The following is a 24498-nucleotide window of genomic DNA, read 5'->3' on the forward strand; positions in this document are numbered from 1 at the left end:
ATTGTTATCTTTCTGGAACAGGCTATTCATGGTCTTGGCTTTTTGCACCAGAAGCTAGAGTGAAGACAGCATGTTCAGTGTCTTTTCAGAAGTCTCCCCAGTTGGTATTTGAGATGCCTGAGAAGAGGTAATTGGCATACCTCAGTTAGGCTTTGGGTTTGTTGCAGCCTACTAGTGGGGGTTGTTCAGGGACAGTGTAGGCAAGAGTGTCCCTGAGTCAGTAAAAGGTTCCTGTCTCTGTTGAACTGATGTTCAGGTCTCTGTAGACTCCCAAGTTCTCGGCAGTGATGGAGAAAGTGATAGGTTGGCCAGAGCGGGTGCTCGTGGAAGGGTGCTGATTGCGGGTGCACAGTACCTAGCATGGGCTGAGCAGAGCAGCCTCTGTCATTGTAGGTCACCCATACCCATTCATTGCTTTGTGGTGGCCAATGCTTGCAGAACCTCTCAGAAGGAGTCTTACGGACTGAGGACCTTGGGGTAAATCTGGATGCCGTCATTGAAAGGGTGGTAGGTGAGGCCCAGGGTTTCAGTGTTAGCTGGGTGAGGAATGCATATGTCTAATGGGAAGAGGGAAAGTGGAGAGCTTGCAGCCCTCCACCGGTGACTGGTAAAGGTTTGGCTAGTCAGCCACCTAGCTTGACCCGTTGTCATCAACATGAACAAAACGAGCAGAACCGTTCGAGGGGCATGCCTGTGACACCCATGGTGTTCTGCATTCTACCTGGCATAGTGGGCTGAGGGACAGTTTTGAAGACGGCAGGGTTAGAAAGGAGTGCCAGTATGCATAGAGAGTCGCTAGGCTATGCTAGCATGTCATGTGGGAAGTGTGTTTTACATATGTGAGTGGGAAGTAGTATTGGTATGTGTTGAGGCCCTTGCACGTTTTGAACACTTGGTGGAGAGTGTTCACTGAGGTTGGGAAAGGTCAGTAATAGGGCAATAGTTCTTGAAGAATCCTGATTTGATTGGTGGTCTTTTGAGTAGGGGAGTGAAAGTAGAATGGCTGAAGGCTTGGGTGCATAACCTTTGGCTATAGAGCAATGGAGGTGTGAAATAACATTGGTGAAGTGCTTACCCATTGATGGATGGGAATGGCTGTGATTCAGAAGGTTTTCAGTGGGCATAGGGCAGTCTCCAATAGAACAGTGTTGTCTGAGTTGTAGAACCATTAGAGGGGATGAGCATCTGGAAACTGATACTAATCTGGTGGGTTTGGGAGTTGATATGGGACCTGTCAACAATATATAATTGCCAAAGCCCCACTCCTATAATGGTGCTTGAGCCAAAAGAAAGCCATGAGACCTGTCCCAATAGTATATGCCAGCATTGCCACTAGAACATGTACGTTGCTGCTGCCTGAGTTCCAAGCTGACAATGAGGCCTGTCAACAATATAATTCAGTGCAGCTATTTTCATTCTGGCTGTGACAAAATAACATCTTTTGGCTTGCCACAGCAAGATATGCCATTGCTGACATGAGAACTGTCCCAATAGTATATGCCAGCATTGCCACGAGAACATATATGTTCCTGCTGCTTGAGTTCAAAGCTGACAATAAGGCCTGTCAACTATATATTCCAGTGCAGATCCTTTCATTCTGGCTGTGACAAAATATAATCTTATGGCTTGCCACAGCAAGATATGCCAGTGCTAACAGCAGAACTGTCCCAATAGTATATGCCAGCATTGCCACGAGAACATATATGTTCCTGCTGCCTGAGTTCAAAGCTGATAATGAGGCCTTTCAACTATATATTCCAGTGCAGATCCTTTCATTCTGGCTGTGACAAAATATAATCTTATGGCTTGCCCTAGCAAGATATGCCAGTGCTAACAGCAGAACTGTCCCAAGAGTATATGCCAGCATTGCCACGAGAACATATATGTTCCTGCTGCCTGAGTTCAAAGCTGATAATGAGGCCTGTCAACTATATATTCCAGTGCAGATCCTTTCATTCTGGCTGTGACAAAATAAAATCGTATGGCTTGCCACAGCAAGCTATGTCAGTGCTGACATGAGACCTGTTGCAACATAATATACCAGAGCAGCCTCCTTTCATGTAGTCTATGCACAAAACAAATCATTAGGCTTGTCAGAACAATTTATCGCAACAGAGAGTATGGTGGAACCAGCACAAAAGGTGGACAGAACAGGTCATGTTAGCTCCATGATCTGCATGGACGCATCTGGCTTGAAACCGGGGCAATGCTGGCATATATTGTTGTGACAGGCTTTGAGGTTTCCTTTGGGCTGACCAAACCTCACATTTTGTTGCAAAATGCTACTGCGTAATGTTGGTGATCCGACATGTACTATATTGGAGTATTTCATATGTTCACCCTACATAACTAATTGTAAATTCTATGCACCTTTTCACCCAATATTTTTATTTTTAAAAGTCTGGAGGGAGGGTCCAAAAGGCATCTGAATTTGGGAGAATCGTTTACACCCCACCACTTTTTTAGCCACATCATGGTATTGGCCGGTCTCTGAGAACCCTGATGAGCAGAAAGCCGCCATCTTGTCTACTGTGTGACTATATAGCTTCGGCCACCCCTCTTCCGCATTACCCCAAGCACCACCCCTCTTGCACACTCCCCCAATTCGACCTACTGCGAAGATGCTCCACTCAGCCTGTAAGGTCTTTGCCTATCCCCTGGTTACGCTCCAGGTACTCCTTCCAGCCGTTCCGCTGACCACCGTGGAAAGGAAGAAGGGACTATGAGTATTTCCCTCCTGATTTTTTCTTTGGTTGGCATTTTCAATTGCTGAACGGCATGCCATAGTTTTAATAGCTATAACCTCCTCTGAGAGGGGGTAGGGGGCATTACCACTAGGTGATGGTGTAGGGGCCCACGCCAACCTGGGGCCCAGGCCATTATGTGGCAAGAATAACCCCTCTCCCCCCAGCTGGGGTGGGAGGGCCAGGAGGGTTCTTGTTTGAGTCTGGCCATTAGCCTATGAGAACATGCTCATTGGCAGGAATCGACTTGCTCTGATGGCTTGAATTTAAAATAAGGTGCACGTGACTGTCTTTCTGCCTGACGTGTTTGGTGGCCGGTATGTGGAGTGGGAGCATAAGGAGTACCTTCTGGTGGAGTGGGAGCATAAGGAGTACCTTCAGGTGGAGTGGGAGCATAAGGAGTACCTTCTGGTGGAGTGGGAGCATAAGGAGTACCTTCAGGTGGAGTGGGAGCATAAGGAGTACCTTCTGGTGGAGTGGGAGCATAAGGAGTACCTTCTGGTGGAGTGGGAGCATAAGGAGTACCTTCAGGTGGAGTGGGAGCATAAGGAGTACCTTCTGGTGGAGTGGGAGCATAAGGAGTACCTTCTGGTGGAGTGGGAGCATAAGGAGTACCTTCAGGTGGAGTGGGAGCATAAGGAGTACCTTCTGGTGGAGTGGGAGCATAAGGAGTACCTTCTGGTGGAGTGGGAGCATAAGGAGTACCTTCTGGTGGAGTGGGAGCAGAACGAGTACCTTCTGGTGGAGTGGGAGCATAAGGAGTACCTTCTGGTGGAGTGGGAGCATAAGGAGTACCTTCTGGTGGAGTGGGAGCATAAGGAGTACCTTCTGGTGGAGTGGGAGCATAAGGAGTACCTTCAGGAGAGCCTGCAAGCAGCAGTAGAGGCAGATGGGTCCTCAGTGGCAAATGGAGCATAATGACACCCCGTGACTCAGAAGTGTGGCAAACAGACCGTCATTCAATGCTCTCTCACTATGTTGTGTCTGTTCTATAATCACTGGCCTATTTCTCACTCTTGATTTGTATTTTCTTGCTAAAAATTCTGAAATAAAAGGTCACATTTCTCATTTCGCTTGAATCTGATGGAAGCTTCACAACACTCAGGGACGTCATTTAGGGGTCGCCAGAGGTCGCAACTGCAACCTCTGAGGTCTCCCTTGCGATCTCTGTGGTGTCCCTTGCGACCACTAAAAAAACAAAATGTTTTTTTTTTGGGTTTTTTTTTGGTCATGTGGCCAGCACCATGTGGCTCTTTACGTCTGGAGTGGCTGGCTTTCTTGTTCAGGCCCTTTAAAAAAAAGAAGAAAATAAGAACAGGAGTGCCACAAGTCTAACACTTTCAGCACTGACCCTAACTAAGAAAGCATAGGAATACCAAATAATATGTCTTTCTGGAATTCTATACAATAATTGCTAGACTCATTAAAGGTTTATTTCAAGCACACTTGAGAGGGCGAGTCACTGATTTGGTCTGCTCTTAAACGCCTCAACTCAGCCTTTCATCCTTCTGAGGTCAATAAATTAGTACCAACACAGGTTGGGTGATATTGGGTGTATATATTTTCTATATAAAGCGCTTAAGAGTAAGTGCTATATAATAACACATCATTACCATTTGGTCATGGACGTCTGCTTGCATTCACAGTAATTTGGTAATAGGGGCCTATACACCCTGATCTTAACGATACATATGGCGATTCATTCTTGTATGAAATGTACATGATATGATATATGATATGGCATTTATAACGCGCCTATACACAAGTGTGTTATAAATGGCTGTGTGTCCACATTATAGTGATATCGTAACCATATTCTTTGTAGTGTACAATGGTATGTGATGCCACTTCCTGTTTGTCAACGAGTGAAAGGTTGTGTTCCATCGCTCCCCGCAATATCACTTCCGGGTCCGGTCAAATGACATCACTTCCTGTGATGTCATCAGGGGGTCAAGGGTTGTGTGATGTCACTTCCGCTACCCCTGGCATTTTGGTGAAATGACCTCCCTGACAACACTTCTGGCAGTTAGGAAAGCTGTTCTCTAAGGTGCTTCAGGAAAATAACTTTTTTTTGTTTTTCTTTACACAGCTTTCCATAAAAGTAATATTACACTGCCCCGACACATGCAGTTGCTTGTGAATGCACTTTTGTCCTGCTACTGCCCTGCAATGGCAACGTCACCTTGTTCTTCTGAAACACGCCATTTGGTGATAACGTGTCATGGTCTCTCTTGCCGCCCCCATTGCAGAGCCGTCCCCCATAGGGACAGTGACCAACCTGCGGGTGCTGGACATGCGAGGGGGCCGGATACGCCTCTCGTGGAACGGAGTGGCCGGCGCTACAGAGTACTTGATCGTGGTCCGAAACACAGTGGGTAAGATGGCATTTGGGGGGTGGGTATGGCATCATCTGGTAAGGCGCTTTACTGACACATTTTATCATTTTGAAATGTTTTCCCTAAAACCTTTTTTTCCACATTTAAGATCATACCTAGCATAGAATAAAATTATTATTTCGGGTAAGTTGACTCAGCTGCTTAAAAAAATAATTTGAATATTCCCTGCCAATCAAAATAGCTAAAAAAAACATCTTAGTCGAGTGGCCCACAGTTTGCCACTGAACCTGTGTGAGAATGTTATGTTGTTACTATGGTTACATCTTCGTGTATGATTCCAGAATGTTGATGGGATCATACACGAAGATGTGGCTTTGTTGAGAAGGCCCGCTCGGGGGCTCCTCCGAATAAATCTACCAATAAGAGAAAGATACATCGATATACGTGTGTCATTACATTAAACTAAACACTACAATTGGCGACGAGGATGCAGCTAAGTGGAGGGAGCCCCCGGACATGAGTAGGAGAGATGTGTAGCGTCACGCGACGTGTGTGTCGATGAAGAGCGAGTCGCTGAGCTGAAATATATATGTATGGCGAGGAACAGGTGAGCGGCATGACATTGAGGAGAGTAATAAAAAAAAAAAAGAAAGAAAAATCACCTGGCAAAGCTACAGTGGGCTGCGCGCGAGTGTGGATCAACCGTCGTTGAAGGTTAGAGGAAAGGACCTTCGTGCGTGAGATACGTGCCGCCATTTTAGGAGGAACAAAGCTGATTTCGTACGTTTCACGCTTACGACGAACAGCTGTTTGGGTTTACATCAACGATGTATGTAAAGGAGATAAACAAACGCTAATATGTGTTACATGGAGAAACTGACATTGTGTTTCTTGAGTGTTTGATTTTGCCGGATGCTCGAGGAGTTTAAGTGACATTGTGAAGCATTAGATAAAAACGGTTGTGGAAGAGCAAATAAAATAATTATATAAAGGAGCGTACAAACGACCTACTGGAGCATACCACATATGAGTAGGACATTGCATACTAACCAACATCAAGCTCTAGCCATGCAAAACACGGCTGCTCCAATAAAATTCTTACCAGCTCCTGGGAATCCAACATGCCCTTGGGAGCAGTGGCAAGACAATTTTCAAGTATATTTGAGAGCGATAGGAGGAGCAAAATTTAATGATGATCAGAAGGAAGCAACTCTGTTGCACTGCATTGGTACAGAAGCATTGAGAATATTCAGATCATTGCCCGATCTAGAGCAGGATGAAGAAACATGGGGTGAAGCATCGAGTGGGTCAAGGAAGTATGATATAGCAGTCGCTAAATTGTATAAACATTTTGGAAATAAGTCCAACATTGTATTGGAAAGATACAGGTTTTTCACAAGGAAACAGGGCAAAGAGGAGAGTATTGATTCATATTTGGCTGCATTGAGAGGATTAATGGCCACATGTGCATTCACAGGTGTTACGGATGAATATTTGCGTGATCAGATAGTGTTGCATGTGGCTGACCTGCGCATTCAGCAACGACTATGGCAGGCGAAGAATCCTACATTGGAAAAAACTGTTGGGATAGCCAGGTCAATTGAAATGGGTGAAAAATGTATGAGAGAAGTTCAAAGTAAACCGGAGTACACTGGAATTAAGTCAGTCCAAGAGATAGATGATGAACAGCAAAACAACCAAGAAGAAAAATTGATTGCCATGGTCAAGAGAATGGTCAGGTCAGATGCATCTGGTGTATACAGACAAGACGGAGGAGGTGCATTCAAGCAAAGTAATAAATGTACATATTGTGGATGGTATAAACATGAAAACATGGAAAAGGAGTGTCCGGCATTCTCGGCAGAGTGTTTTAGGTGTGGACATACAGGACATTTTGGAAAGATGTGTCGCAGCAACAGAGGAAGAGGCAGATATAATGGCAGATTTGGTAGAAATACTGGTCGATTTTATAGAAGCAGAGGTGTAACTACAATGGGCGTGAGAGCTGTGGAGGAAATTGCTGGTCCCAGTAATTTGGTAGCAATAACAGATCGAGCGGAAGATAGAGTCCAGATACTTACTGTCACACCAAGAGATGATGGGGTAGGATCTTGGGTTCCTATGGATATTGATGGTATAACTTTACAAGTGATGGTGGATACAGGTTCCCCATATACTATGGTTGATGTGCAGACGTATGTCAATGTTTTAAAGAAGAAATGGAAGATTTACAGATGACAAACACCAGAGCAACAGGTTATGGAAAGACACCTATCAATATTATAGGTTGTGTTTGGGTGAAATTGAAATTTGAAGGACGCAAGACCTACTGCAGGTTGTATGTGGCGGAGAATGGTTTTTCAATAGTAGGATGGTGGGAGCAAGCTTCATTGAATATCAAGATTCATCCAGGAGAGAGTGTACCCATTCTTTGCATTTCTGAGAAGGTGTGTGACAATGCAGAGAGTTTGGCAAGAACTTTTCCAAATGTCTTCAATGACAAAATTGGTTTGCTTAAAGGATTTGAGCATCGCATCATTCTCAAAAGAGGTGTGACACCAGTTGTACATAAAGTGAGAAGTATACCCATCGGCACCAGGGATGCATTAAAGGCTGAGTTAGAAAAACTATGCAGGCAAGATGTAATAGAACCAATTGAAAGTTCGGAGTGGTTATCGCCTATTGTATTAGTTAAAAAAACAGATGGATCTATCAGGATGTGTGTCGATTTAAGAGATTTAAACACCAACATATGGATAGATCGACATCCTTTACCGAATATTGGAGAGATGTTGTCCACCATGAGTCCTGCGAAATATTTCACGACTTTGGATTTATCGTCGGCCTACCATCAGGTGGTACTTGAGGAAGGATCGAGACATTTGACATCCTTTGTGACGCCGTTGGGAGCTTTTAGGTACAAGAGAATGCCGTTTGGGTTAGCTTCGGCTGCTGCAGTGTTCCAGAGGTTAATGCATCATCTATTTGAAGGTCTACAAGGAGTGTATTACTTCCAAGACGATATCTTGGTGTCAGGAATGTCTCAAGAGGAGCATGATGCAAAATTGTTAGCTGTTCTGCAAGTGTTACAGCAGAAAGGAATGACACTCAAAATTGAAAAGTGTAAAGTGAAAAAAAATGAAGTGACATACTTGGGACATCGAATAAATGCCAAGGGCATCATGCCTAAAGAATCTTTAGTAGACACCATTCTCAAAATTCCAGAACCAAATAACAAAGACCAGCTGAGGAGTTTTTTGGGTCTCACAGAATATTATTCCAAATTTATTGATCACTACTCTGATAACACTGAAAGTATGAGGAATTTAATGTGTAAAGGAATGAGATATGATTGTTCGGAAGAATGCAAAAAGGAATTTGAACAGATAAAGACTATGATTAATAGGGCACCGGCTTTGAAAATGTTTGACTCAAGTGCCAGAACAAGGATAGCAGTTGATGCAAGCAATGTAGGTTTAGGTGGTGTTTTAGAACAAGTTCAAAATGGTGAAGTTGTTCCCATAGCGTTTGCATCAAGGACATTAAGAGGTGCTGAGCGAAGTTATTCGACAATAGAAAAAGAAGCCCTTGGAGTGAAGTGGATATTAGAACATTTCAAGAGTCTCATTTGGGGTATTCCTGTAGATGTCAGAACAGACCACAAGCCTCTTGTTCATGTTTTGAACTCGAAAAATTCTCACATGATGTCTCCACGCATAAGAAGATGGACTTTGATTATTATGCAATTTAATGTGACCATAAAGTACACTCCGGGAAGAAACAATGTGGTTGCGGATTGTTTCTCCAGATTGCCATGTGAAGATGGTGTAAAGGACTGTGAGGTTGAACAAGTGTTCATAGAGGAACAGAACATGGATTGTATTATAGCTCAAGTGCATCCCAGTTTCTCAAAAAAAGATTGGATAGAAGCAAAGGACAGTAACATTGAACAAGAAATGTTGAGAAAGGCTATTGAAGCTGGTTGGAGAGATACTGATGACAAGTTAAGGCACTGGGAAAGATTTAAGGATGAATTGTCCAGTGATGAAATATGTGTTTATAGAGGAGATCGTATAATACCACCGACAACTTTAAGAAAGAGGATCATGGACATTGCACATGAGGGCCATGTGGGTAGAATGGTGACTAAAAGAAGAGTAAGAGAGGCTTACTGGTGGCCCAACATGTGGAGTGATATGGAAACCTTGGTTAAGAATTGTACTGCTTGTGCTGTAAGCGATAAAAGCAAATCCATACGAGCGACTCCATTACAACCTGTGAACATTCCTGTTACCGTTTGGACTAAATTGGCTATTGATATAGCTGGTCCTTATGAATCTTTGGAGTCTCAGAAGATCTATCTTATTGTGTTGGTTGATTATACATCCAAATGGGTGGAATGTGGCATAGTAGAAGAGTCAGTGTCAGCTGTTAAAGTTGTGAAGTTCTTGGATGAAATTTTTAGTAGAGAAGGAGACCCGCAAGAAATTGTATCAGATAATGGAGCCCAGTTCTTGTCGTCAGAGATTCAAGGATTTTTAAAGGACAGATCTATTAAACACAGTACTACCGCATTGTACCACCCAATGGGAAATGGGCTTGTAGAAAGAATGAATCGTTTCATTAAAGGAATTATACAGTTAGCTTGTGTAAATGGGTTACCATGGAAGGAGACACTTAAGGAAGCTCTCACTACATATAAAGTCACGCCGCATTCAATAACCGAGGAGGTGCCATTTACGTTGATGAGAGGGAGACTTTTCACCAATAGGTTGAGGCCTGCTTGGATGATGAGCAATGAGAGTAAAAAAATTAACATGGATGACATTGTTGACAAAGTGAAAAGGAAACAAGAGAAGTATAAAAGTTATTATGACAAGCAGAGAAATGTTCAAGAGAGTAAAATAAGAGAAGGTGATCTGGTGAGAGTGAGGGAACCAAAACGTGTGATGAAAGGGGAGTCTAAGTTTCGTGCTCCTCAGAGAGTAATGGAGTGCTCAAGAAAGTCCGTGATACTAGAAGATGGCAAGAAATGGTCATGTGATGATGTTGTTTTGGCAAAGGAGAAGGAAGTGATGAGATATGGAGGAGATGGATTAGTTGAAGTTGAGAATTTCAAGAATGGTCTTGATGAACCCAGAGTATTGGTCAAAGGAAGTTCACAAGGAAAGAATGTACAGGAAAGTTCTATTGAAGGAAGAAATGACAGTGTTCAGTCAGGATCAAAATGTAGGAAAAGAGTATGGAACTACAAACAAGACTATGTATATTATTGAAGAGTTCGACACGGTGACAGGTTCCAACACTGGCTGTATATTCAAAAAGAAAAAAAAAACATGGAAGAAATTGTATCCTTTATTGGTTGTTAAGATACAGTGTTATGTTCATTTCATATATTATTAAGTGTTTTTAGTTAAAGTTAAAAAAAAAAAATGTTTTATACAAATTGTATTGGATTTGTTTAGATGGGGAGATGTGAGAATGTTATGTTGTTACTATGGTTACATCTTCGTGTATGATTCCAGAATGTTGATGGGATCATACACGAAGATGTGGCTTTGTTGAGAAGGCTCGCTCGGGGGCTCCTCCGAATAAATCTACCAATAAGAGAAAGATACATCGATATACGTGTGTCATTACATTAAACTAAACACTACAACCTGCTCCATCGAGTTGTGTCTAACATGCAGATGACAACTTTGAATCGCTTTTGCTTGGCTCAGCCTTTCATCCTTAAGGTTAATAAATGGGTAGGCACAATTGCGTCGGTTAACCCGTTCCTTCTCTACAAAGTGGCAAGAGCAGGTCTGTAATTCATTCATTAATGCCCTTTTATAATACCACCGTAGTGAACAGAGAGCAACACATGGATGAGTTACTGTGATGGTGGTGGAAAACCCTGAGCTCCACCTTCCATATTACAGACTATTTATGACCTCAGAGGGGGCCTGTGACGTCACAAAGCCCCGTGGGATCTATGGTAGATCCACCACAGAGGCAGCGCTTCGGTGCTTGGACACAGAGAGGCCTGTGCTGGCACTGCAGGAGCTCTGCCATCTGAAGAAAGGAGGGCGTGAGGGCATAAGAAAAAGAAACAGGACATGAAAGTGGTAAGAGATGAAATGCTGAAATGGTGGCAGACCTACAAAAAGAAAAGACTGGAAGCGAGCAAAAGAAATGGAAAGGGAGGCAAAGGCAGGCAAGGAGAGACGGACAAGAAGAGCAACGTTTAGGCGAAAAAAGCAGAGCGATGGCGGAAAAGGAGGGAAAAGAAACTTTGACAGGAAACAGATAAAGGGGGACAATGAGGGAAAGAAGACAGCTCTGCAAAACGAAATACAACAGATGGGAAAAGCAAAGAATCAAAGAAGAAAAAAACTGTGGCCAAAAGAAAAATTCAGGTACACAAATTAAAAGCGGGATTTTCTTTTGGGGATTAGTGGCCTGGACTCTTGTGGCGTATTTATCACCCATATGTAATTCCCAATCACACACCATACATAAGCGTACTGTTATTATTAGCAGTAGCTGAATTTCACTGAACAGTGGGGCACACTGGACCATTGTGTTTGCCAGCATCTCTCCTGCTCACAGACCCCTGCCATATTACAGATGTTGCAGTGGAACTGCTGTAAATGTGGGCCACCGTTTCCTCTCGCTAGAACAAACATCTTACCCATGGCAACCCAGTCCCCAGTGGCCCATGAAACAGCTGGTAAAGCCTGAGCATCCAGCAATGTGCTATTAAGCCCACCCACCCACAGTCAAACCATTCCCCCACATCACCTGGCCTGCACCACCAATAAACCTCAGACATCAGCCTAACTGCGGTCAACAGTCCACCATCCCATCTCCCACCCTACTACCTGGCCTCCAATACACGCTCCTTGACATCTAATTGGCCATCCTTCCCACCCAATTCATTAAAGTTCTTAGAACAGACTTCTTCATCGTCGAGACCTGTCCGGCACCTGATAGCGCCCCGGTTATTCTCTCCAGGCTTCTGCTAGATACTGTAAAGAGGCACCCCACCTCTGCAGGGACCACCACCCCAACATCTGCCGCATTGTAACCTGACGTAAACACCTGACGTAAACACTGAAACCCTGACAGCCGGGATCCGCCTCTCCCTCTTGTCATTCGGACACACAATTGTTAACTCTATATATGTATATACTGCTTGCTTTCCTTCATTATTACTGTGTATATGCCTTGTATATATTTTACTGTCTGCAACTAAGTTTCGCAAATTCTTGTATCTGCTGCGCCCTGTTACCCTAGGGTATTCCGGCGCATTACAAATAATAAACAAACAAACAAACCCTAAACACTGCAGAGTCCCCCACTTGCCATCATATCTTGGGATACTGCTTCCAAGATGCTGGTGGGTCTTCCCCCTTCTTCTCTGACCTTGTACACCACTTGATCCACACCAATGACCATATACTGACTGCAGATGCCTGAACCTAACACACAACCCCAGCTTCTCCCCCCCACCAATCAATGAACCACTCTCTCGGAAGATATGAAAACCAACTTGCAACCTTTGCTTTGCAACGCAGGCCTCCAGGATGTGTCTGGACTACACTCTCATCGTCTTTTCCACCATGTCCATCCCCAAGGACATGTAACCTAACAAATCCCAATTCGCACCAGAGGCAACAATGTTTGGCACCACATCAAAGCCGCTCTTGCACACCACTTACTCACCAATACCCTCCAACCACCTGCAACTCCACTGTCTCTGATCCTCTGATATGCCGTGTGTGAGGGATCTAACCCCATTCCGTACCCCATTTCTTAAATCCATTCCGGTTCTAGCCGGACCTAACCAAACCTATATATGTAAGTGGCATACAAATGCAGGGCGCTTTGAAACACAATTCCTTGATGTATAAGAGCGTTACAAATGACAATAACTAAATAAATAAATAAACATAAGAGTTAATGTATGTGTACATGAAACTACTCCTAACTGGAACCCCTAATCAACAAGCCATCAGAGCAGCCCCTCTCACGTAAGCAAAGAGTCCCTTTTACAAAAATGTATTTTTATCAAAAGCAAAATCAGCCGATCTGTGGACGTGCCCCATAAGCTATCCGAAACCGCTCACTAGGACTACTTCTCAAACTGGTATTAGTGAATCCCTCCCCGCACCTAGCTTAAACCATCTTCAGTGAATAAGTAGGGGATTCAATTCAAAAGGCACCTGGGGAATGCAGTGACTTCCTATTCCACAGACTGAGCAACTCTTTTGCACCCTATTTCCCCCACGCATCCGGCTCAACATTACAGTGGGTCTAGCCAAAGAACTTGTTAAAAATCCAAGTCTCCATCTCAACATTACAGTGGGTCTAGCAAAAGACGAGTGAATGCCCCAAGCATCCAACTCAACATTACAGTGGGTTTAGCCAAAGAACGTAGAACGTGTTAATGCCCCAAGTATCCGGCTCAACATTACAGTGGGCTTAGCCAAAGAACGTGTTAATGCTCCAAGTATCCAGCTCAACATTACAGCCAGTCTGGCCAAAGAATGTGTTAATGCCCCAAGTATCCGGCTCAACATTACAGTGGGTCTAGCCAAAGAACGTGTTAATGCCCCAAGCATCCAGCTCAACATTACAGTGGGTTTAGCCAAAGAACGTAGAATGTGTTAATGCCCCAACTATCCAGCTCAACATTACAGTGGATCTAGCCAAAGAACGTAGAACGTGTTAATGCCCCAAGTATCCGGCTCAACATTGCAGTGGGTTTAGCCAAAGAACGTGTTAATGTCCCAAGTTTCAAGCTCAACATTCCAGTGGGTCTAGCCACAGAACGTAGAACGTGTTAAAGCCCCAAGTATCAGGCTCAACATTGCAGTGAGTCTAGCCAAAGAACGTGTATCCAGATCAACATTGCAGTGGGTCAAGCCAAAGAACGTGTTAATGCCCCAAGTATCCGGCTCAACATTACAGTGGGTCTAGCCAAAGAACGTGTTAATGCCCCAATCATCCAGCTCAACATTACAGTGGGTCTAGCCAAAGAACGTGTATCCAGCTCAACATTACAGTTGGTCTGGCCAAATAACGTGTTAATGCCCCAAGTATCCGGCTCAACATTACAGTGGGTCTAGCCAAAGAACTTGTTAAAAATCCAAGTCTCCAGCTCAACATTACAGTGGGTCTAGCAAAAGACGAGTGAATGCCCCAAGCATCCAACTCAACATTACAGTGGGTTTAGCCAAAGAACGTAGAACGTGTTAATGCCCCAAGTATCCGGCTCAACATTACAGTGGGCTTAGCCAAAGAACGTGTTAATGCTCCAAGTATCCAGCTCAACATTACAGCCAGTCTGGCCAAAGAATGTGTTAATGCCCCAAGTATCCGGATCAACATTACAGTGGGTCTAGCCAAAGAACGTGTTAATGCCCCAAGCATCCAGCTCAACATTACAGTGGGTTTAGCCAAAGAACGTAGAATGTGTTAATGCCCCAACTATCCAGCTCAACATTACAGTGGATCTAGCCAAAGAACGTAGAACGTGTTAATGCCCCAAGTATCCGGCTCAACATTGCAGTGGGTTTAGCCAAAGAACGTGTTAATGTCCCAAGTTTCAAGCTCAACATTCCAGTGGGTCTAGCCACAGAACGTAGAACGTGTTAAAGCCCCAAGTATCAGGCTCAACATTGCAGTGAGTCTAGCCAAAGAACGTGTATCCAGATCAACATTGCAGTGGGTCAAGCCAAAGAACGTGTTAATGCCCCAAGTATCCGGCTCAACATTACAGTGGGTCTAGCCAAAGAACGTGTTAATGCCCCAATCATCCAGCTCAACATTACAGTGGGTCTAGCCAAAGAACGTGTATCCAGCTCAACATTACAGTTGGTCTGGCCAAATAACGTGTTAATGCCCCAAGTATCCGGCTCAACATTACAGTGGGTTTAGCCAAAGAACGTGCTAATGCCCCAATCATCCAGCTCAACATTACAGTGGGTCTAGCCAAAGAACGTGTATCCAGCTCAACATTACAGTGGGTTTAGCCAAAGAACGTGTTAATGCCCCAAGTATCCGGCTCAACATTGCAGTGGGTCAAGACAAAGAACGTGTTAATGTCCCGCATTATCGAGATTTCCAAAAACAGCCTTTACATCCAAGTCCTTTCAACTGCCAGTACTCAAATACCTAAAAAAAATCTGTGGATGCCACAACCGTAGTACATGACTGGCCCATCACGAGCACCCTAGTTCCTGGAATGTAAGCTCATCCTCCACCAGTGGCAAGCCGACATGGCACAGAAACCGTCCAATGAGCATTGTTGTACTATATTTCAAGTCTGGCCAATGCCCGCTCCATTTCTGTTTTCATCCACCTTCGGCCTCTCTGCTGCCATCTCCTAAAACACCCGCAGGGAACAGCAGGTGAGCATCGCTAGTGTCAGTGGACCCCACCAGACTGGAGCACTACTTCCTGAGTAATCCGACAATATCAGGTTGAATTGTCGACTTCCTTCTAGAATTAACCAGGGTCACATGAGGAGTGTTATACGGTTGAGAGGTAGTCTCTTGAAAGTCCCCTTGTTACGGCGTGTGCAGCTCCGTCCGTACCTTGGGAACACAGTATACAGGGGAATTAGAAATGCCACTGAGTCCACACTTTAAATGATAAATAACGCAATATTTTACCATGTAATCACTTTTGCCCCAAGTAGTCCAAGTAAGGATACATTACGTTGGCCCTCACACCACTGAACGCAGTACATTTGACTACATTTTGCAGCAAGACCAATTGCCGGGATTACGACACTTGAGCATGTATCCCCCAAGCTTAGCAATATGCATTGGCCACCATTACCAGCCTAGATTACCTCCAAAGCATCTTGCATTGCATTCAGGGCAAAGACATCACAAGCTCCACCTCACTTACCTAGAAGCTAGCAATTTGCAGGGATCGCCCCATCTCTAGAATGGAAACCAAGAAATGCTGTAAAATGAAAACAAAGAAACAGGACTTCTCCTTCTACGTGCCATCACTGTGGAACAATAACCCACCAGAACTCTGTACACTTCTAATGCTCCTAGAGTTCAAGAAAGAATGGAAACACTACTTTGTAAACGGTTCCTCAACTAGTGCTGTTAACATTAGTTCAACGGTCACCGTACTGTCTATCACCTGTTGCTTCCCATTCAGGTCTGCGCTTTAGAAAACCTTTACATCTATATAGACAGTCGTAGAGTGTTGAGAAAGGTGTGTGTTTGTTGGTTCCTCTGTTGGACAAGTGTATCGAGTTCCCTGAAGAATTCTTCAGTTCTACAGATTGTGAAATGTATCTGGTCTGGCCTCATTCATTCCTACACTTCAGCAGGATGTGGGTATTCTATCTCGTGAACTGCTCTGGGCTAGGCCTTTCCTTCACTTAAAAGGTCCATGGGCCATGAGGCCAGTTCCCTCGCAATTCCCTTGCCTTACACCGAATGGCACCAAGACCAAGGTTGGGCAACAGCGATTGTCACTCAAACAAGGACCAAGTTAATCTATCAAAAGCCTTTATGGCATTCAGCATGAGCCTATAGTGCAGCAACTCCAGAGGTGCCAAGGAGCATCGGGCAGGATAGAAGCGAGCTTAATAAAAGGAGATTCTGTCCCTCACCCCTTGTGGAATCTCCACTGGCGAGATGGGGGTTCAAGTTTCAACTCCTCTGCATAACATACCAATGAACTTACAGGACTTTTGCATCTGCAAAGCAAGATTGTGTCATGCACACCCAGTTACACCTTGCTGGCTGCCAAGACCTTCTACTGTCCAATGCTGTCTTCAGGTTCATGTGCCAGTCTGACCATCTAAGCCCCATTATTTTGCATTCCACTCGCCCTAAAAAACATCTTGGAAACTAATCTTTGGCATCGTCCTGCCCCATTGCCTTCCTCCTCTTTGTCTGTGTGTGCCTAGTAAGGGTTCGATTGAGTGCAGCCATTATGATCTCTCCACCAAAACATTTAAATGGACTAACCTTGGATCCCCAATAACATTCAACACAGCCCAGCACCATGTCCTCGCAGATAGGTTCTTTGTCTCTGACTTAGTATTTTCCCGAACTGTCCCTTGACTCGATGTCTGTGTTTTTTGTTCTCTTTCGCAGATGGCTCAGAAGTGACCAGCCGAGTCCGGGGCGATCAGACCCTCTTCGACCTCCAGGATCTGAAGGAAGGTGTCCTTTATAACGTGAGACTGACCGCACTGGTGGGCACAAGGGAAGGGAACGCTGTCACCATCACTGTCCGGACAGGTAGGCAATCCGCCAATCGAACACAATAGCACATGCTAGTGCAAAAACAAAGGCTTCCATTGAAGGTGTCTCAGGTATAAAAAAACGCCCGATTAAATGTGAGCCCCATTTCTAATGTGCTTTGATTTCGCCAACAATGTTTCCATGTAATGTTTTATTATTATTTTTTAAGAAAACTGCTTGCATGGAATATTGCTAGAACCAATTTCTTTTTTATTGAAATGGACCAATACACCACACACATGTCAGTCCCTGCAGTAATTGTCAACAATTGTAATTGGTTATTTATAACGCGCTTAATACCCAGAGGTTTCTAAGCGGGATCGAACCTGTGTTGCTTCGTGTCGTCTTGCCTCCAAGGAGAGCACATTGCCCCTGAACTATCCTCACGAGTAGCATGGCTCTTGGCAAACAGGAAATCAGATCAAACATCATTCATACCTAGTGGCGCTAACTGCCTCTTGCTAACAATCCACAATGCGTTCAAGAAGCATTGTGATGTCCTGTGTTCTTTCAATAGCTCTATTTCTATGACCAGGGGCCCTGGCAACTATCAATACATATTAGTATTATAGAAGGCATGGCAGAAAACAAGTGCAGGGTCATGGATAATACAGAAAGTAATACATCTGAAACTGTGGAGTCTTTGAGAACCTTGCAGAATTTTGTGTTGCAATTTGCTCAACTCTTGCAGATCTAAGGAGCAGGGCTACATATGGGGGAAAAGCCGAGCCCGTGCATCAGGGCCAGATAGGTGTCCCACAATCACTCCATCTGCCCCGGCAATAATGGATGCCGCGGCCTGTTGGCTAATTTCCATCTCCTCAAGAATGTGGCCAGTACTTTGCTTTCCTCCCTTGTACGTGACGCAACGTTGAAGAATCAGGGAGGCAATTCATGTCACATTGTCACCTGCACTAAATCATATGGGTTCCCAGTGTTTGGCCCCAGCTGAAAGGGGCATTGATAAAGTTCAAGGTCCTGGCCTTTACTATAGCGCTTTCTGACCCTTTGGATTCCATGCATACATTTCAGAGGTGTTCCGCAAAGAGAGTCTCGCTAATTTATTATCATTATTATTATTATTGGGGTATTTATTGAGTGTGGACCTAGCATCGCAAAGCGACAGAGCACTTTACTCTGTTCCCGGCGAGGGGCGTGGCAGCCCCTTAGCCAATGAGGAGGCTCGAAACAGGTCAATCCCCACTCCGAGCCTCCTCATGGCTGGAGGCTGCCTTCATCCCCTGCCGGGGACTCAGGTAAGTTTTTTGTTCTCCACTCCCCTACCAAAAACTATCCCCTCCCCTATCCCCCAACCCCACTTACCTTCTTTTTTCTTCTTTTCTTGGGAGCGAACGCGCTGGAAACACTTCTGTTCCCAGCGCGTCCGCTCCCGATGGCCGCCATGGAAAGGGAAAACGGACTACGTTTTCACTTTCCCGGCAGCCATTTTTTTCACCTTTTTTTTTCTGTTATAAGACCCCAGGGGCATTACTTGCGGTGGTATTGGCCCGCCGCCTCCAGTCTTCTTGCCACAATTAACTGTTTCTTTGATAGCCTGACAATATGCTCCAAGGTCATGCAATATCACATCTTGTGATCTCATCGCAGTCTTGAAGGCAGGTGATGTGAGTTTGCGGCTACCCCTCGGATGTTGGTGCCACTGCAATTTTCCTTCAACAGGAGGAGCGATTCCTAAGCCGTAAAATGTGCGTTCACCCTAGCCGTTGGCAGGTGGCAAGTAAAATAGGGTGTGCTCTGTGCATGTGGAGAGCTGGCATTCATTTCAGGGGGCGAGTGACCTGAATACTTGGCTATTAGCTGGCAGCTTGATAATGACCACCTGTTTTTGAAGTTGCTCTCTAGACACTCACTCCCCTTTCCAAGTCAACGCACCAGTAGGAGAAATCGCTGCCTGCCACATCTACTGTGTATTCCCAGTATTGACCCTAATTCCTGAACTGGTCTGTTTCTACTCTATTATCCCTCTACAGAAGAAACCGCTGTACCTGTCATCAGCAACTTGCGCGTCGTCAATGCAGAAGCCAACCGCTTACGAGTTACGTGGACCGGAATCGCCCGGGCGACTGGTTACAAGATCATCTGGCGGCACAGTGATGGTAATGTTATATAATTGTGACCATGTGGACAGCCTCTTGGCGATATGGTTTTTGTAGCTCTAAACATGCATCCAGCAAATGTCGCATAGAGTAGATCATTCGAGTGATCAGACCCGAAGTGCAACGCTTACAGTCCTGATCCCAATGTTTCACACATGACGTTTACGCCACGTCCTTCTAATTTGTACCGATTGACACAAGAATGAGATGTATATCTCGGCCTTTTTTCATTTGTGCTCATTGGGCAAAATGTAGTATTGTCTATTGGCCAATGGGATGTGTGCACCGTTAGGGGAAGAATACCTAGCCATTTTTCGGCAAAAAGAAAACAGGGGCTGAATGAAAATAGAACCGTCTATAGCAATTCTAATGCGAACGACCTAAAATAATTTCACTCACACGTATTCAGATTTATCAAAGATAATTTATCCCAAAATATATTATGGTGCCTTAGTTGCAGCACCATAATTCAAGTCAGTGGGCCTCATTACAAGTTTGACGGTACAGCAACAATGGTACCGGTAAGCTTGCCGGTACCGTTGTTATCGTACCAGCAAACCACGAGTTCTGCTCGCGGGTGCCTTTGCAGCCACCAGGTCTGACCTGGTGGCCATACTGGCATCCGTGAGCAGAACATGACGGTAGCACCGGTACCAGTATTAACAGTACTGCTGCTACCACCCTCCCCATTCCCATTGAGCCCTATTGGGGTAATATTTTTTTCTGGCGCCCAGAGAAGGACAATTACCGGGTCCGACAAGGTCGTAATGACCCGGTAATTGCCCTTTTCTGGGTGCCGGAAAAAAATGAATACCAGCGGCAGCTGTACCTGTACTACCGCCAGCCTCGTAATGAGGCCCAGTGTTTCCATGTCAAACCCTCTTTTTGGAGTTTCTAAAGATTTCTCCATCTTTCACCAATCACCATTGACTTTTCCACTCACTTTAAATATTAGATAGTTTAGATCTATACTACATTTGAAGGGAGTCTTTCGAAGTTGTGTAGTGTAAGATAAATCTGTTCTGCAACCTGTTGCTCTACGGATATTTGAAACAATGGCTCCCATGATCCCTCGCCATTCACCCTGCTGGCTAAAGCTGATGGGAGTTGTAGTCCAAAACATCTAGAGCCAAAAGTTACCGAACATTACTTTGTAGTGGGATCTACTTTATTTGTATTAAGATATCATTTGATTTGAACTGAATGTTTGAACCCTAATGTTGGCAATCCCAAGGCTTGTAGATGTTATTTTTTTTTGTTGGTTCAGAGTTTTGGTAGTAACCTTAATGTTGGCCTTCTCAGCATTCGTAGACTTAAACTTTTTATAGAAAGTAAATGTAACTGTATTAGAAGAAAAAGGTCCACAGATATACATATGGTCCCTGAGGGCGGCTCTACCTTGTTCTTTCAATGTAACATCATGTGTTCTTATGTACCCCATGTAAATGGTAGTCACTACATAACTATGTTATTTCCCCCCTTCGCTAGTTCCATCTGATTGATTTTACTGAAGTCATGTACTGTTTTATAATTGTTTTGTTTTTCTGGGTTACGACCAGGACGCGAGTTTTCCAGATTTTTGCCGGCTGACGCCTCCACATTTGACATCGAAGGCCTGGAAGCCAACACAGCCTACGCGATCGCCGTGTCTGCTCAGATTGGGAGCAAGGAGAGCTCGCCTGTCACTATCACAGCCAGGACAGGTGAGGGATAGCCGTCACGACATCTGGCCTGTGGCGCCAACCAAAAACACCTGGGGGAGAGTCTGATATATTAAGGAAACCCTGGAGAAGGGTTCCTGCACCTCTAGTGGTTGTACTTCCTTTCATTAGATTCCATTGCATCTACTGACCTGTCTCCCCAAAGAACATTCAGAAAGACCAACTATGGTCCATTATAAATTATTTATAAGGCATCGTGTAAGGGAACTACCTAGGAGTAAAGGCGGAGCAAGGATGGCTCTGGAAAGAGCTCAAGGTGGTGATGTAGAAAGGCAGCCGCTCCAGAGTTTAGAAGCAAGGAGTATTAATGATGGTGGACTCGGTTAGTATGAAGAACAGCCCAACCCACCGCATGGGCAGCAAGAACAGAATCCAAAGAGGGGAGAACAAGCAGGGGGCAAACTTGAAAACAATACGGATTCGAGGAAACTGAAGATGTTCTTCGAATAATAAGTAGCAGAGACACACACGTGTGTTGTTGTTACACACGTGTGTCGTTGTTTGTAGTGGCGGCCAGTTTAAAGAGCAGACCAGAGGCGGAAATATAAATAGACTGGTGAGGGGGCAGATAGAGGGGGCATGGTGCAATGGGCAAGATGAGAAAAGACAAGAGTGACAATGCAAGTATGTTATGTCTTGGAAAGCTCAGAAGGGATGGATTTTGTGCCCACTTAGGTGATGTGGCTGTGGGCCGAGTTACCAATCTGAGAGTGACCAGCAGCGAAGACACCAAGATCAGGATCGCGTGGGCGGCGGTCCCGCGGGTCACGGGCTACAGGGTCACGTGGAGACGCAGCGATGGTAAGCAACACTTCTTGGTTGTTAAGGTTTGATGAAATTGTTGTATACGCTGAAGCCTTTGGACATGTATCGCTCCTGCCTGGTGGGAGTGGGAGGAGGAGGTTGAAGGAACAGGATGTCCTGTGTTACTGACTAACCGACCCCTGACCTGTTGAATTTATCCGGCATCGGTAGGAAGAGGGGTCTTTTTTTAGAGGGTTAATTGCATCCTAGCAAGAAACTGGAAGCAGCAATTTGGTAACAAACAGAAACTAAACACAAAATGGATCTACTCATTCCTAATGGATTCCAACTGTGCAAGACAAATGAAATAAAAATCAAACAAAGCTGGTATAGCAGGGCACTATGTCAAAGCTGGTGTAGCAGGGCACTATGTCAAAGCTGGTGTAGCAGGGCACTATGTCAAAGCTGGTATAGCAGGGCACTATGTCAAAGCTGGTGTAGCAGGGCACTATGTCAAAGCTGGTATAGCAGGGCACTAGGTCAAAGCTGGTATAGCAGGGCACTAGGTCAAAGCTGGTGTAGCAGGGCACTATGTCAAAGCTGGTATAGCAGGGCACTAGGTCAAAGCTGGTATAGCAGGGCACTAGGTCAAAGCTGGTATAGCAGGGCACTAGGTCAAAGCTGGTGTAGCAGGGCACTATGTCAAAGCTGGTATAGCAGGGCACTAGGTCAAAGCTGGTATAGCAGGGCACTAGGTCAAAGCTGGTATAGCAGGGCACTAGGTCAAAGCTGGTATAGCAGGGCACTAGGTCAAAGCTGGCATAGCAGGGCACTATGTTATTTAATCACACACATTTGAAATTGGTAAATTTGGTTGACGTAGATATGGTTGTTGCTTGTTGTCCTTTTTTCTTTTAATAAGGGGTATCCCAATGCCCCTCTGCCTCAGCCCTGCCCACCTTCCCACCCACCCTTCTCACCCCCTCTAGATATATATATTTTACTGCCACAACCAAATGTAGGTTGACCACATATGTTGCTTTCATATTTGTGTCAATGAAAGCATCATATTCCGCATAGCAAATGCTCCCATGGTGCCTGATACCACCAAGGGCTTCAAAAACACCGCCCTGACACCCGGCCAATGGCACGCCTGGTTCAGCGGAAGATCTACCTAACTGCTTCTCTTTGCATCTTCAGGCGTTGAGGTCTCAAGGACAGTGACGAGCGACATCCTGACGGCCGACCTTGGCGATCTGGAGCCAGACACCGCCTACACCATACGGGTCGTGGCGCTGGTCGGAAGCAGGGAAGGAAGTCCAACAACCATCAATGCCCGCACAGGTAGGCCCCGGCGCCCGGTCTAGGAGAGAACGTCATTCCATTTGGATGTAAGAAAGAGCGCCTGACATGATTGAGACACTTGCTGCCAGAATGAGAACTGAGAATTCTCAGTATGAAGATCAGACATGTAATCAGACTGTTAAGATTCCTTTATCTGTTCACTGCCCATCAGCCTGAGGTGGCAGCATATCCTGGTGTCTGAAATGGAGTTTAATTCAGTACTTTAGGTGCACCTGCCAAAGGACTCCAATTAAATAATTCATCCTTCCTCCTGCTCCGGTAGATAACTGGGAGTTAATGGGTTAACCCCACAATAATTTCTTTCTTTATTTATTTAATTTATTATTTATATTGCAATAGAGACAAAGCCCAGAGGCATTAGAGCGCTAACAAGACATAACAAAACACATAACACGACCTAACTATTCCAGTCCATAATACTGCACGGTTCCCTTCATCAAATAGCTCTCCACCTACCCAGGGCCCCCATATTGCCGCTACATGTAGGGCACTGGCCCACAGCTTTTCTTTCCATGCAGTGTAGAGGTGGAGTCAAACGTGGGGATGAATGTGTATTGCATTGCATTAAACCACACACATGACAAAAGATGGTGTTATATATTTGCTTAATACAAAAATGTTAACCTGGTGTGTAGAAAAGCTCTCTTCCAACAACTGCCCTTCCTTAAGTGGTGTCTTAAGAAAACCAAATATACTTATAGACAGATAGTTGTTACTATAATAGCATATAATAGCATGTAATAATTTAAAAAATGATTTATTCTAATGAATACATATAAACATGATTACATTCATTCTGAATTCTGTCATTGTTTGTACCAACATGTAAATTGCAAACACCAAGTAATTATGAGAATTGCTTGCATCCGGATACTGTGGATCCTTGCACCCTAAAAAACAATAATGTCAAAATTAATAAAACTATACAAAAATTGCTAACATAGAAAAATAGGAACTGTTGCATAATATTGCAAGGCACAATTGTGTGATTGAAAATCCTACTACACTGCCCGACATGTTTCAATCCCCAGATGGTTGGTGGGATTTTCTTCAGGTGCTCTGATAAGCTGGTGGTGCAAGGTGCCTCTCTGGGCTGTCTATCCACACAAGTGGTGATGGGGTGGAGTATTCACCTCTAATTCTGGCAGCGGCAGCCATTCATTCCCAAATTAAGGTGGGACCATGAGCAGAGGCTAATGTCA

The 24498-nt window shown here is 44.7% G+C and overlaps 1 protein-coding gene across 1 annotated transcript in view; it reads left to right on the plus strand.

Annotated features, from left to right (window-relative positions):
• The window catches only part of COL7A1 (collagen type VII alpha 1 chain), a 782081-nt gene that overhangs the window by 272094 nt on the left and 485489 nt on the right, over positions 1–24498 (plus strand). Inside the window, exons 17-22 of the mRNA XM_069646196.1 lie at positions 4994–5119; positions 17200–17346; positions 19341–19466; positions 21026–21169; positions 21863–21988; positions 23132–23275. Coding sequence (XP_069502297.1) covers positions 4994–5119; positions 17200–17346; positions 19341–19466; positions 21026–21169; positions 21863–21988; positions 23132–23275 — 813 coding nt within the window. The remainder of the gene's footprint in view (positions 1–4993; positions 5120–17199; positions 17347–19340; positions 19467–21025; positions 21170–21862; positions 21989–23131; positions 23276–24498) is intronic.

This window comes from Ambystoma mexicanum, chromosome 2p (genome assembly GCF_040938575.1).
Source record: "Ambystoma mexicanum isolate Mex_15411 chromosome 2p, UKY_AmexF1_1, whole genome shotgun sequence".
Taxonomy (NCBI): Eukaryota; Metazoa; Chordata; class Amphibia; order Caudata; family Ambystomatidae; genus Ambystoma; species Ambystoma mexicanum.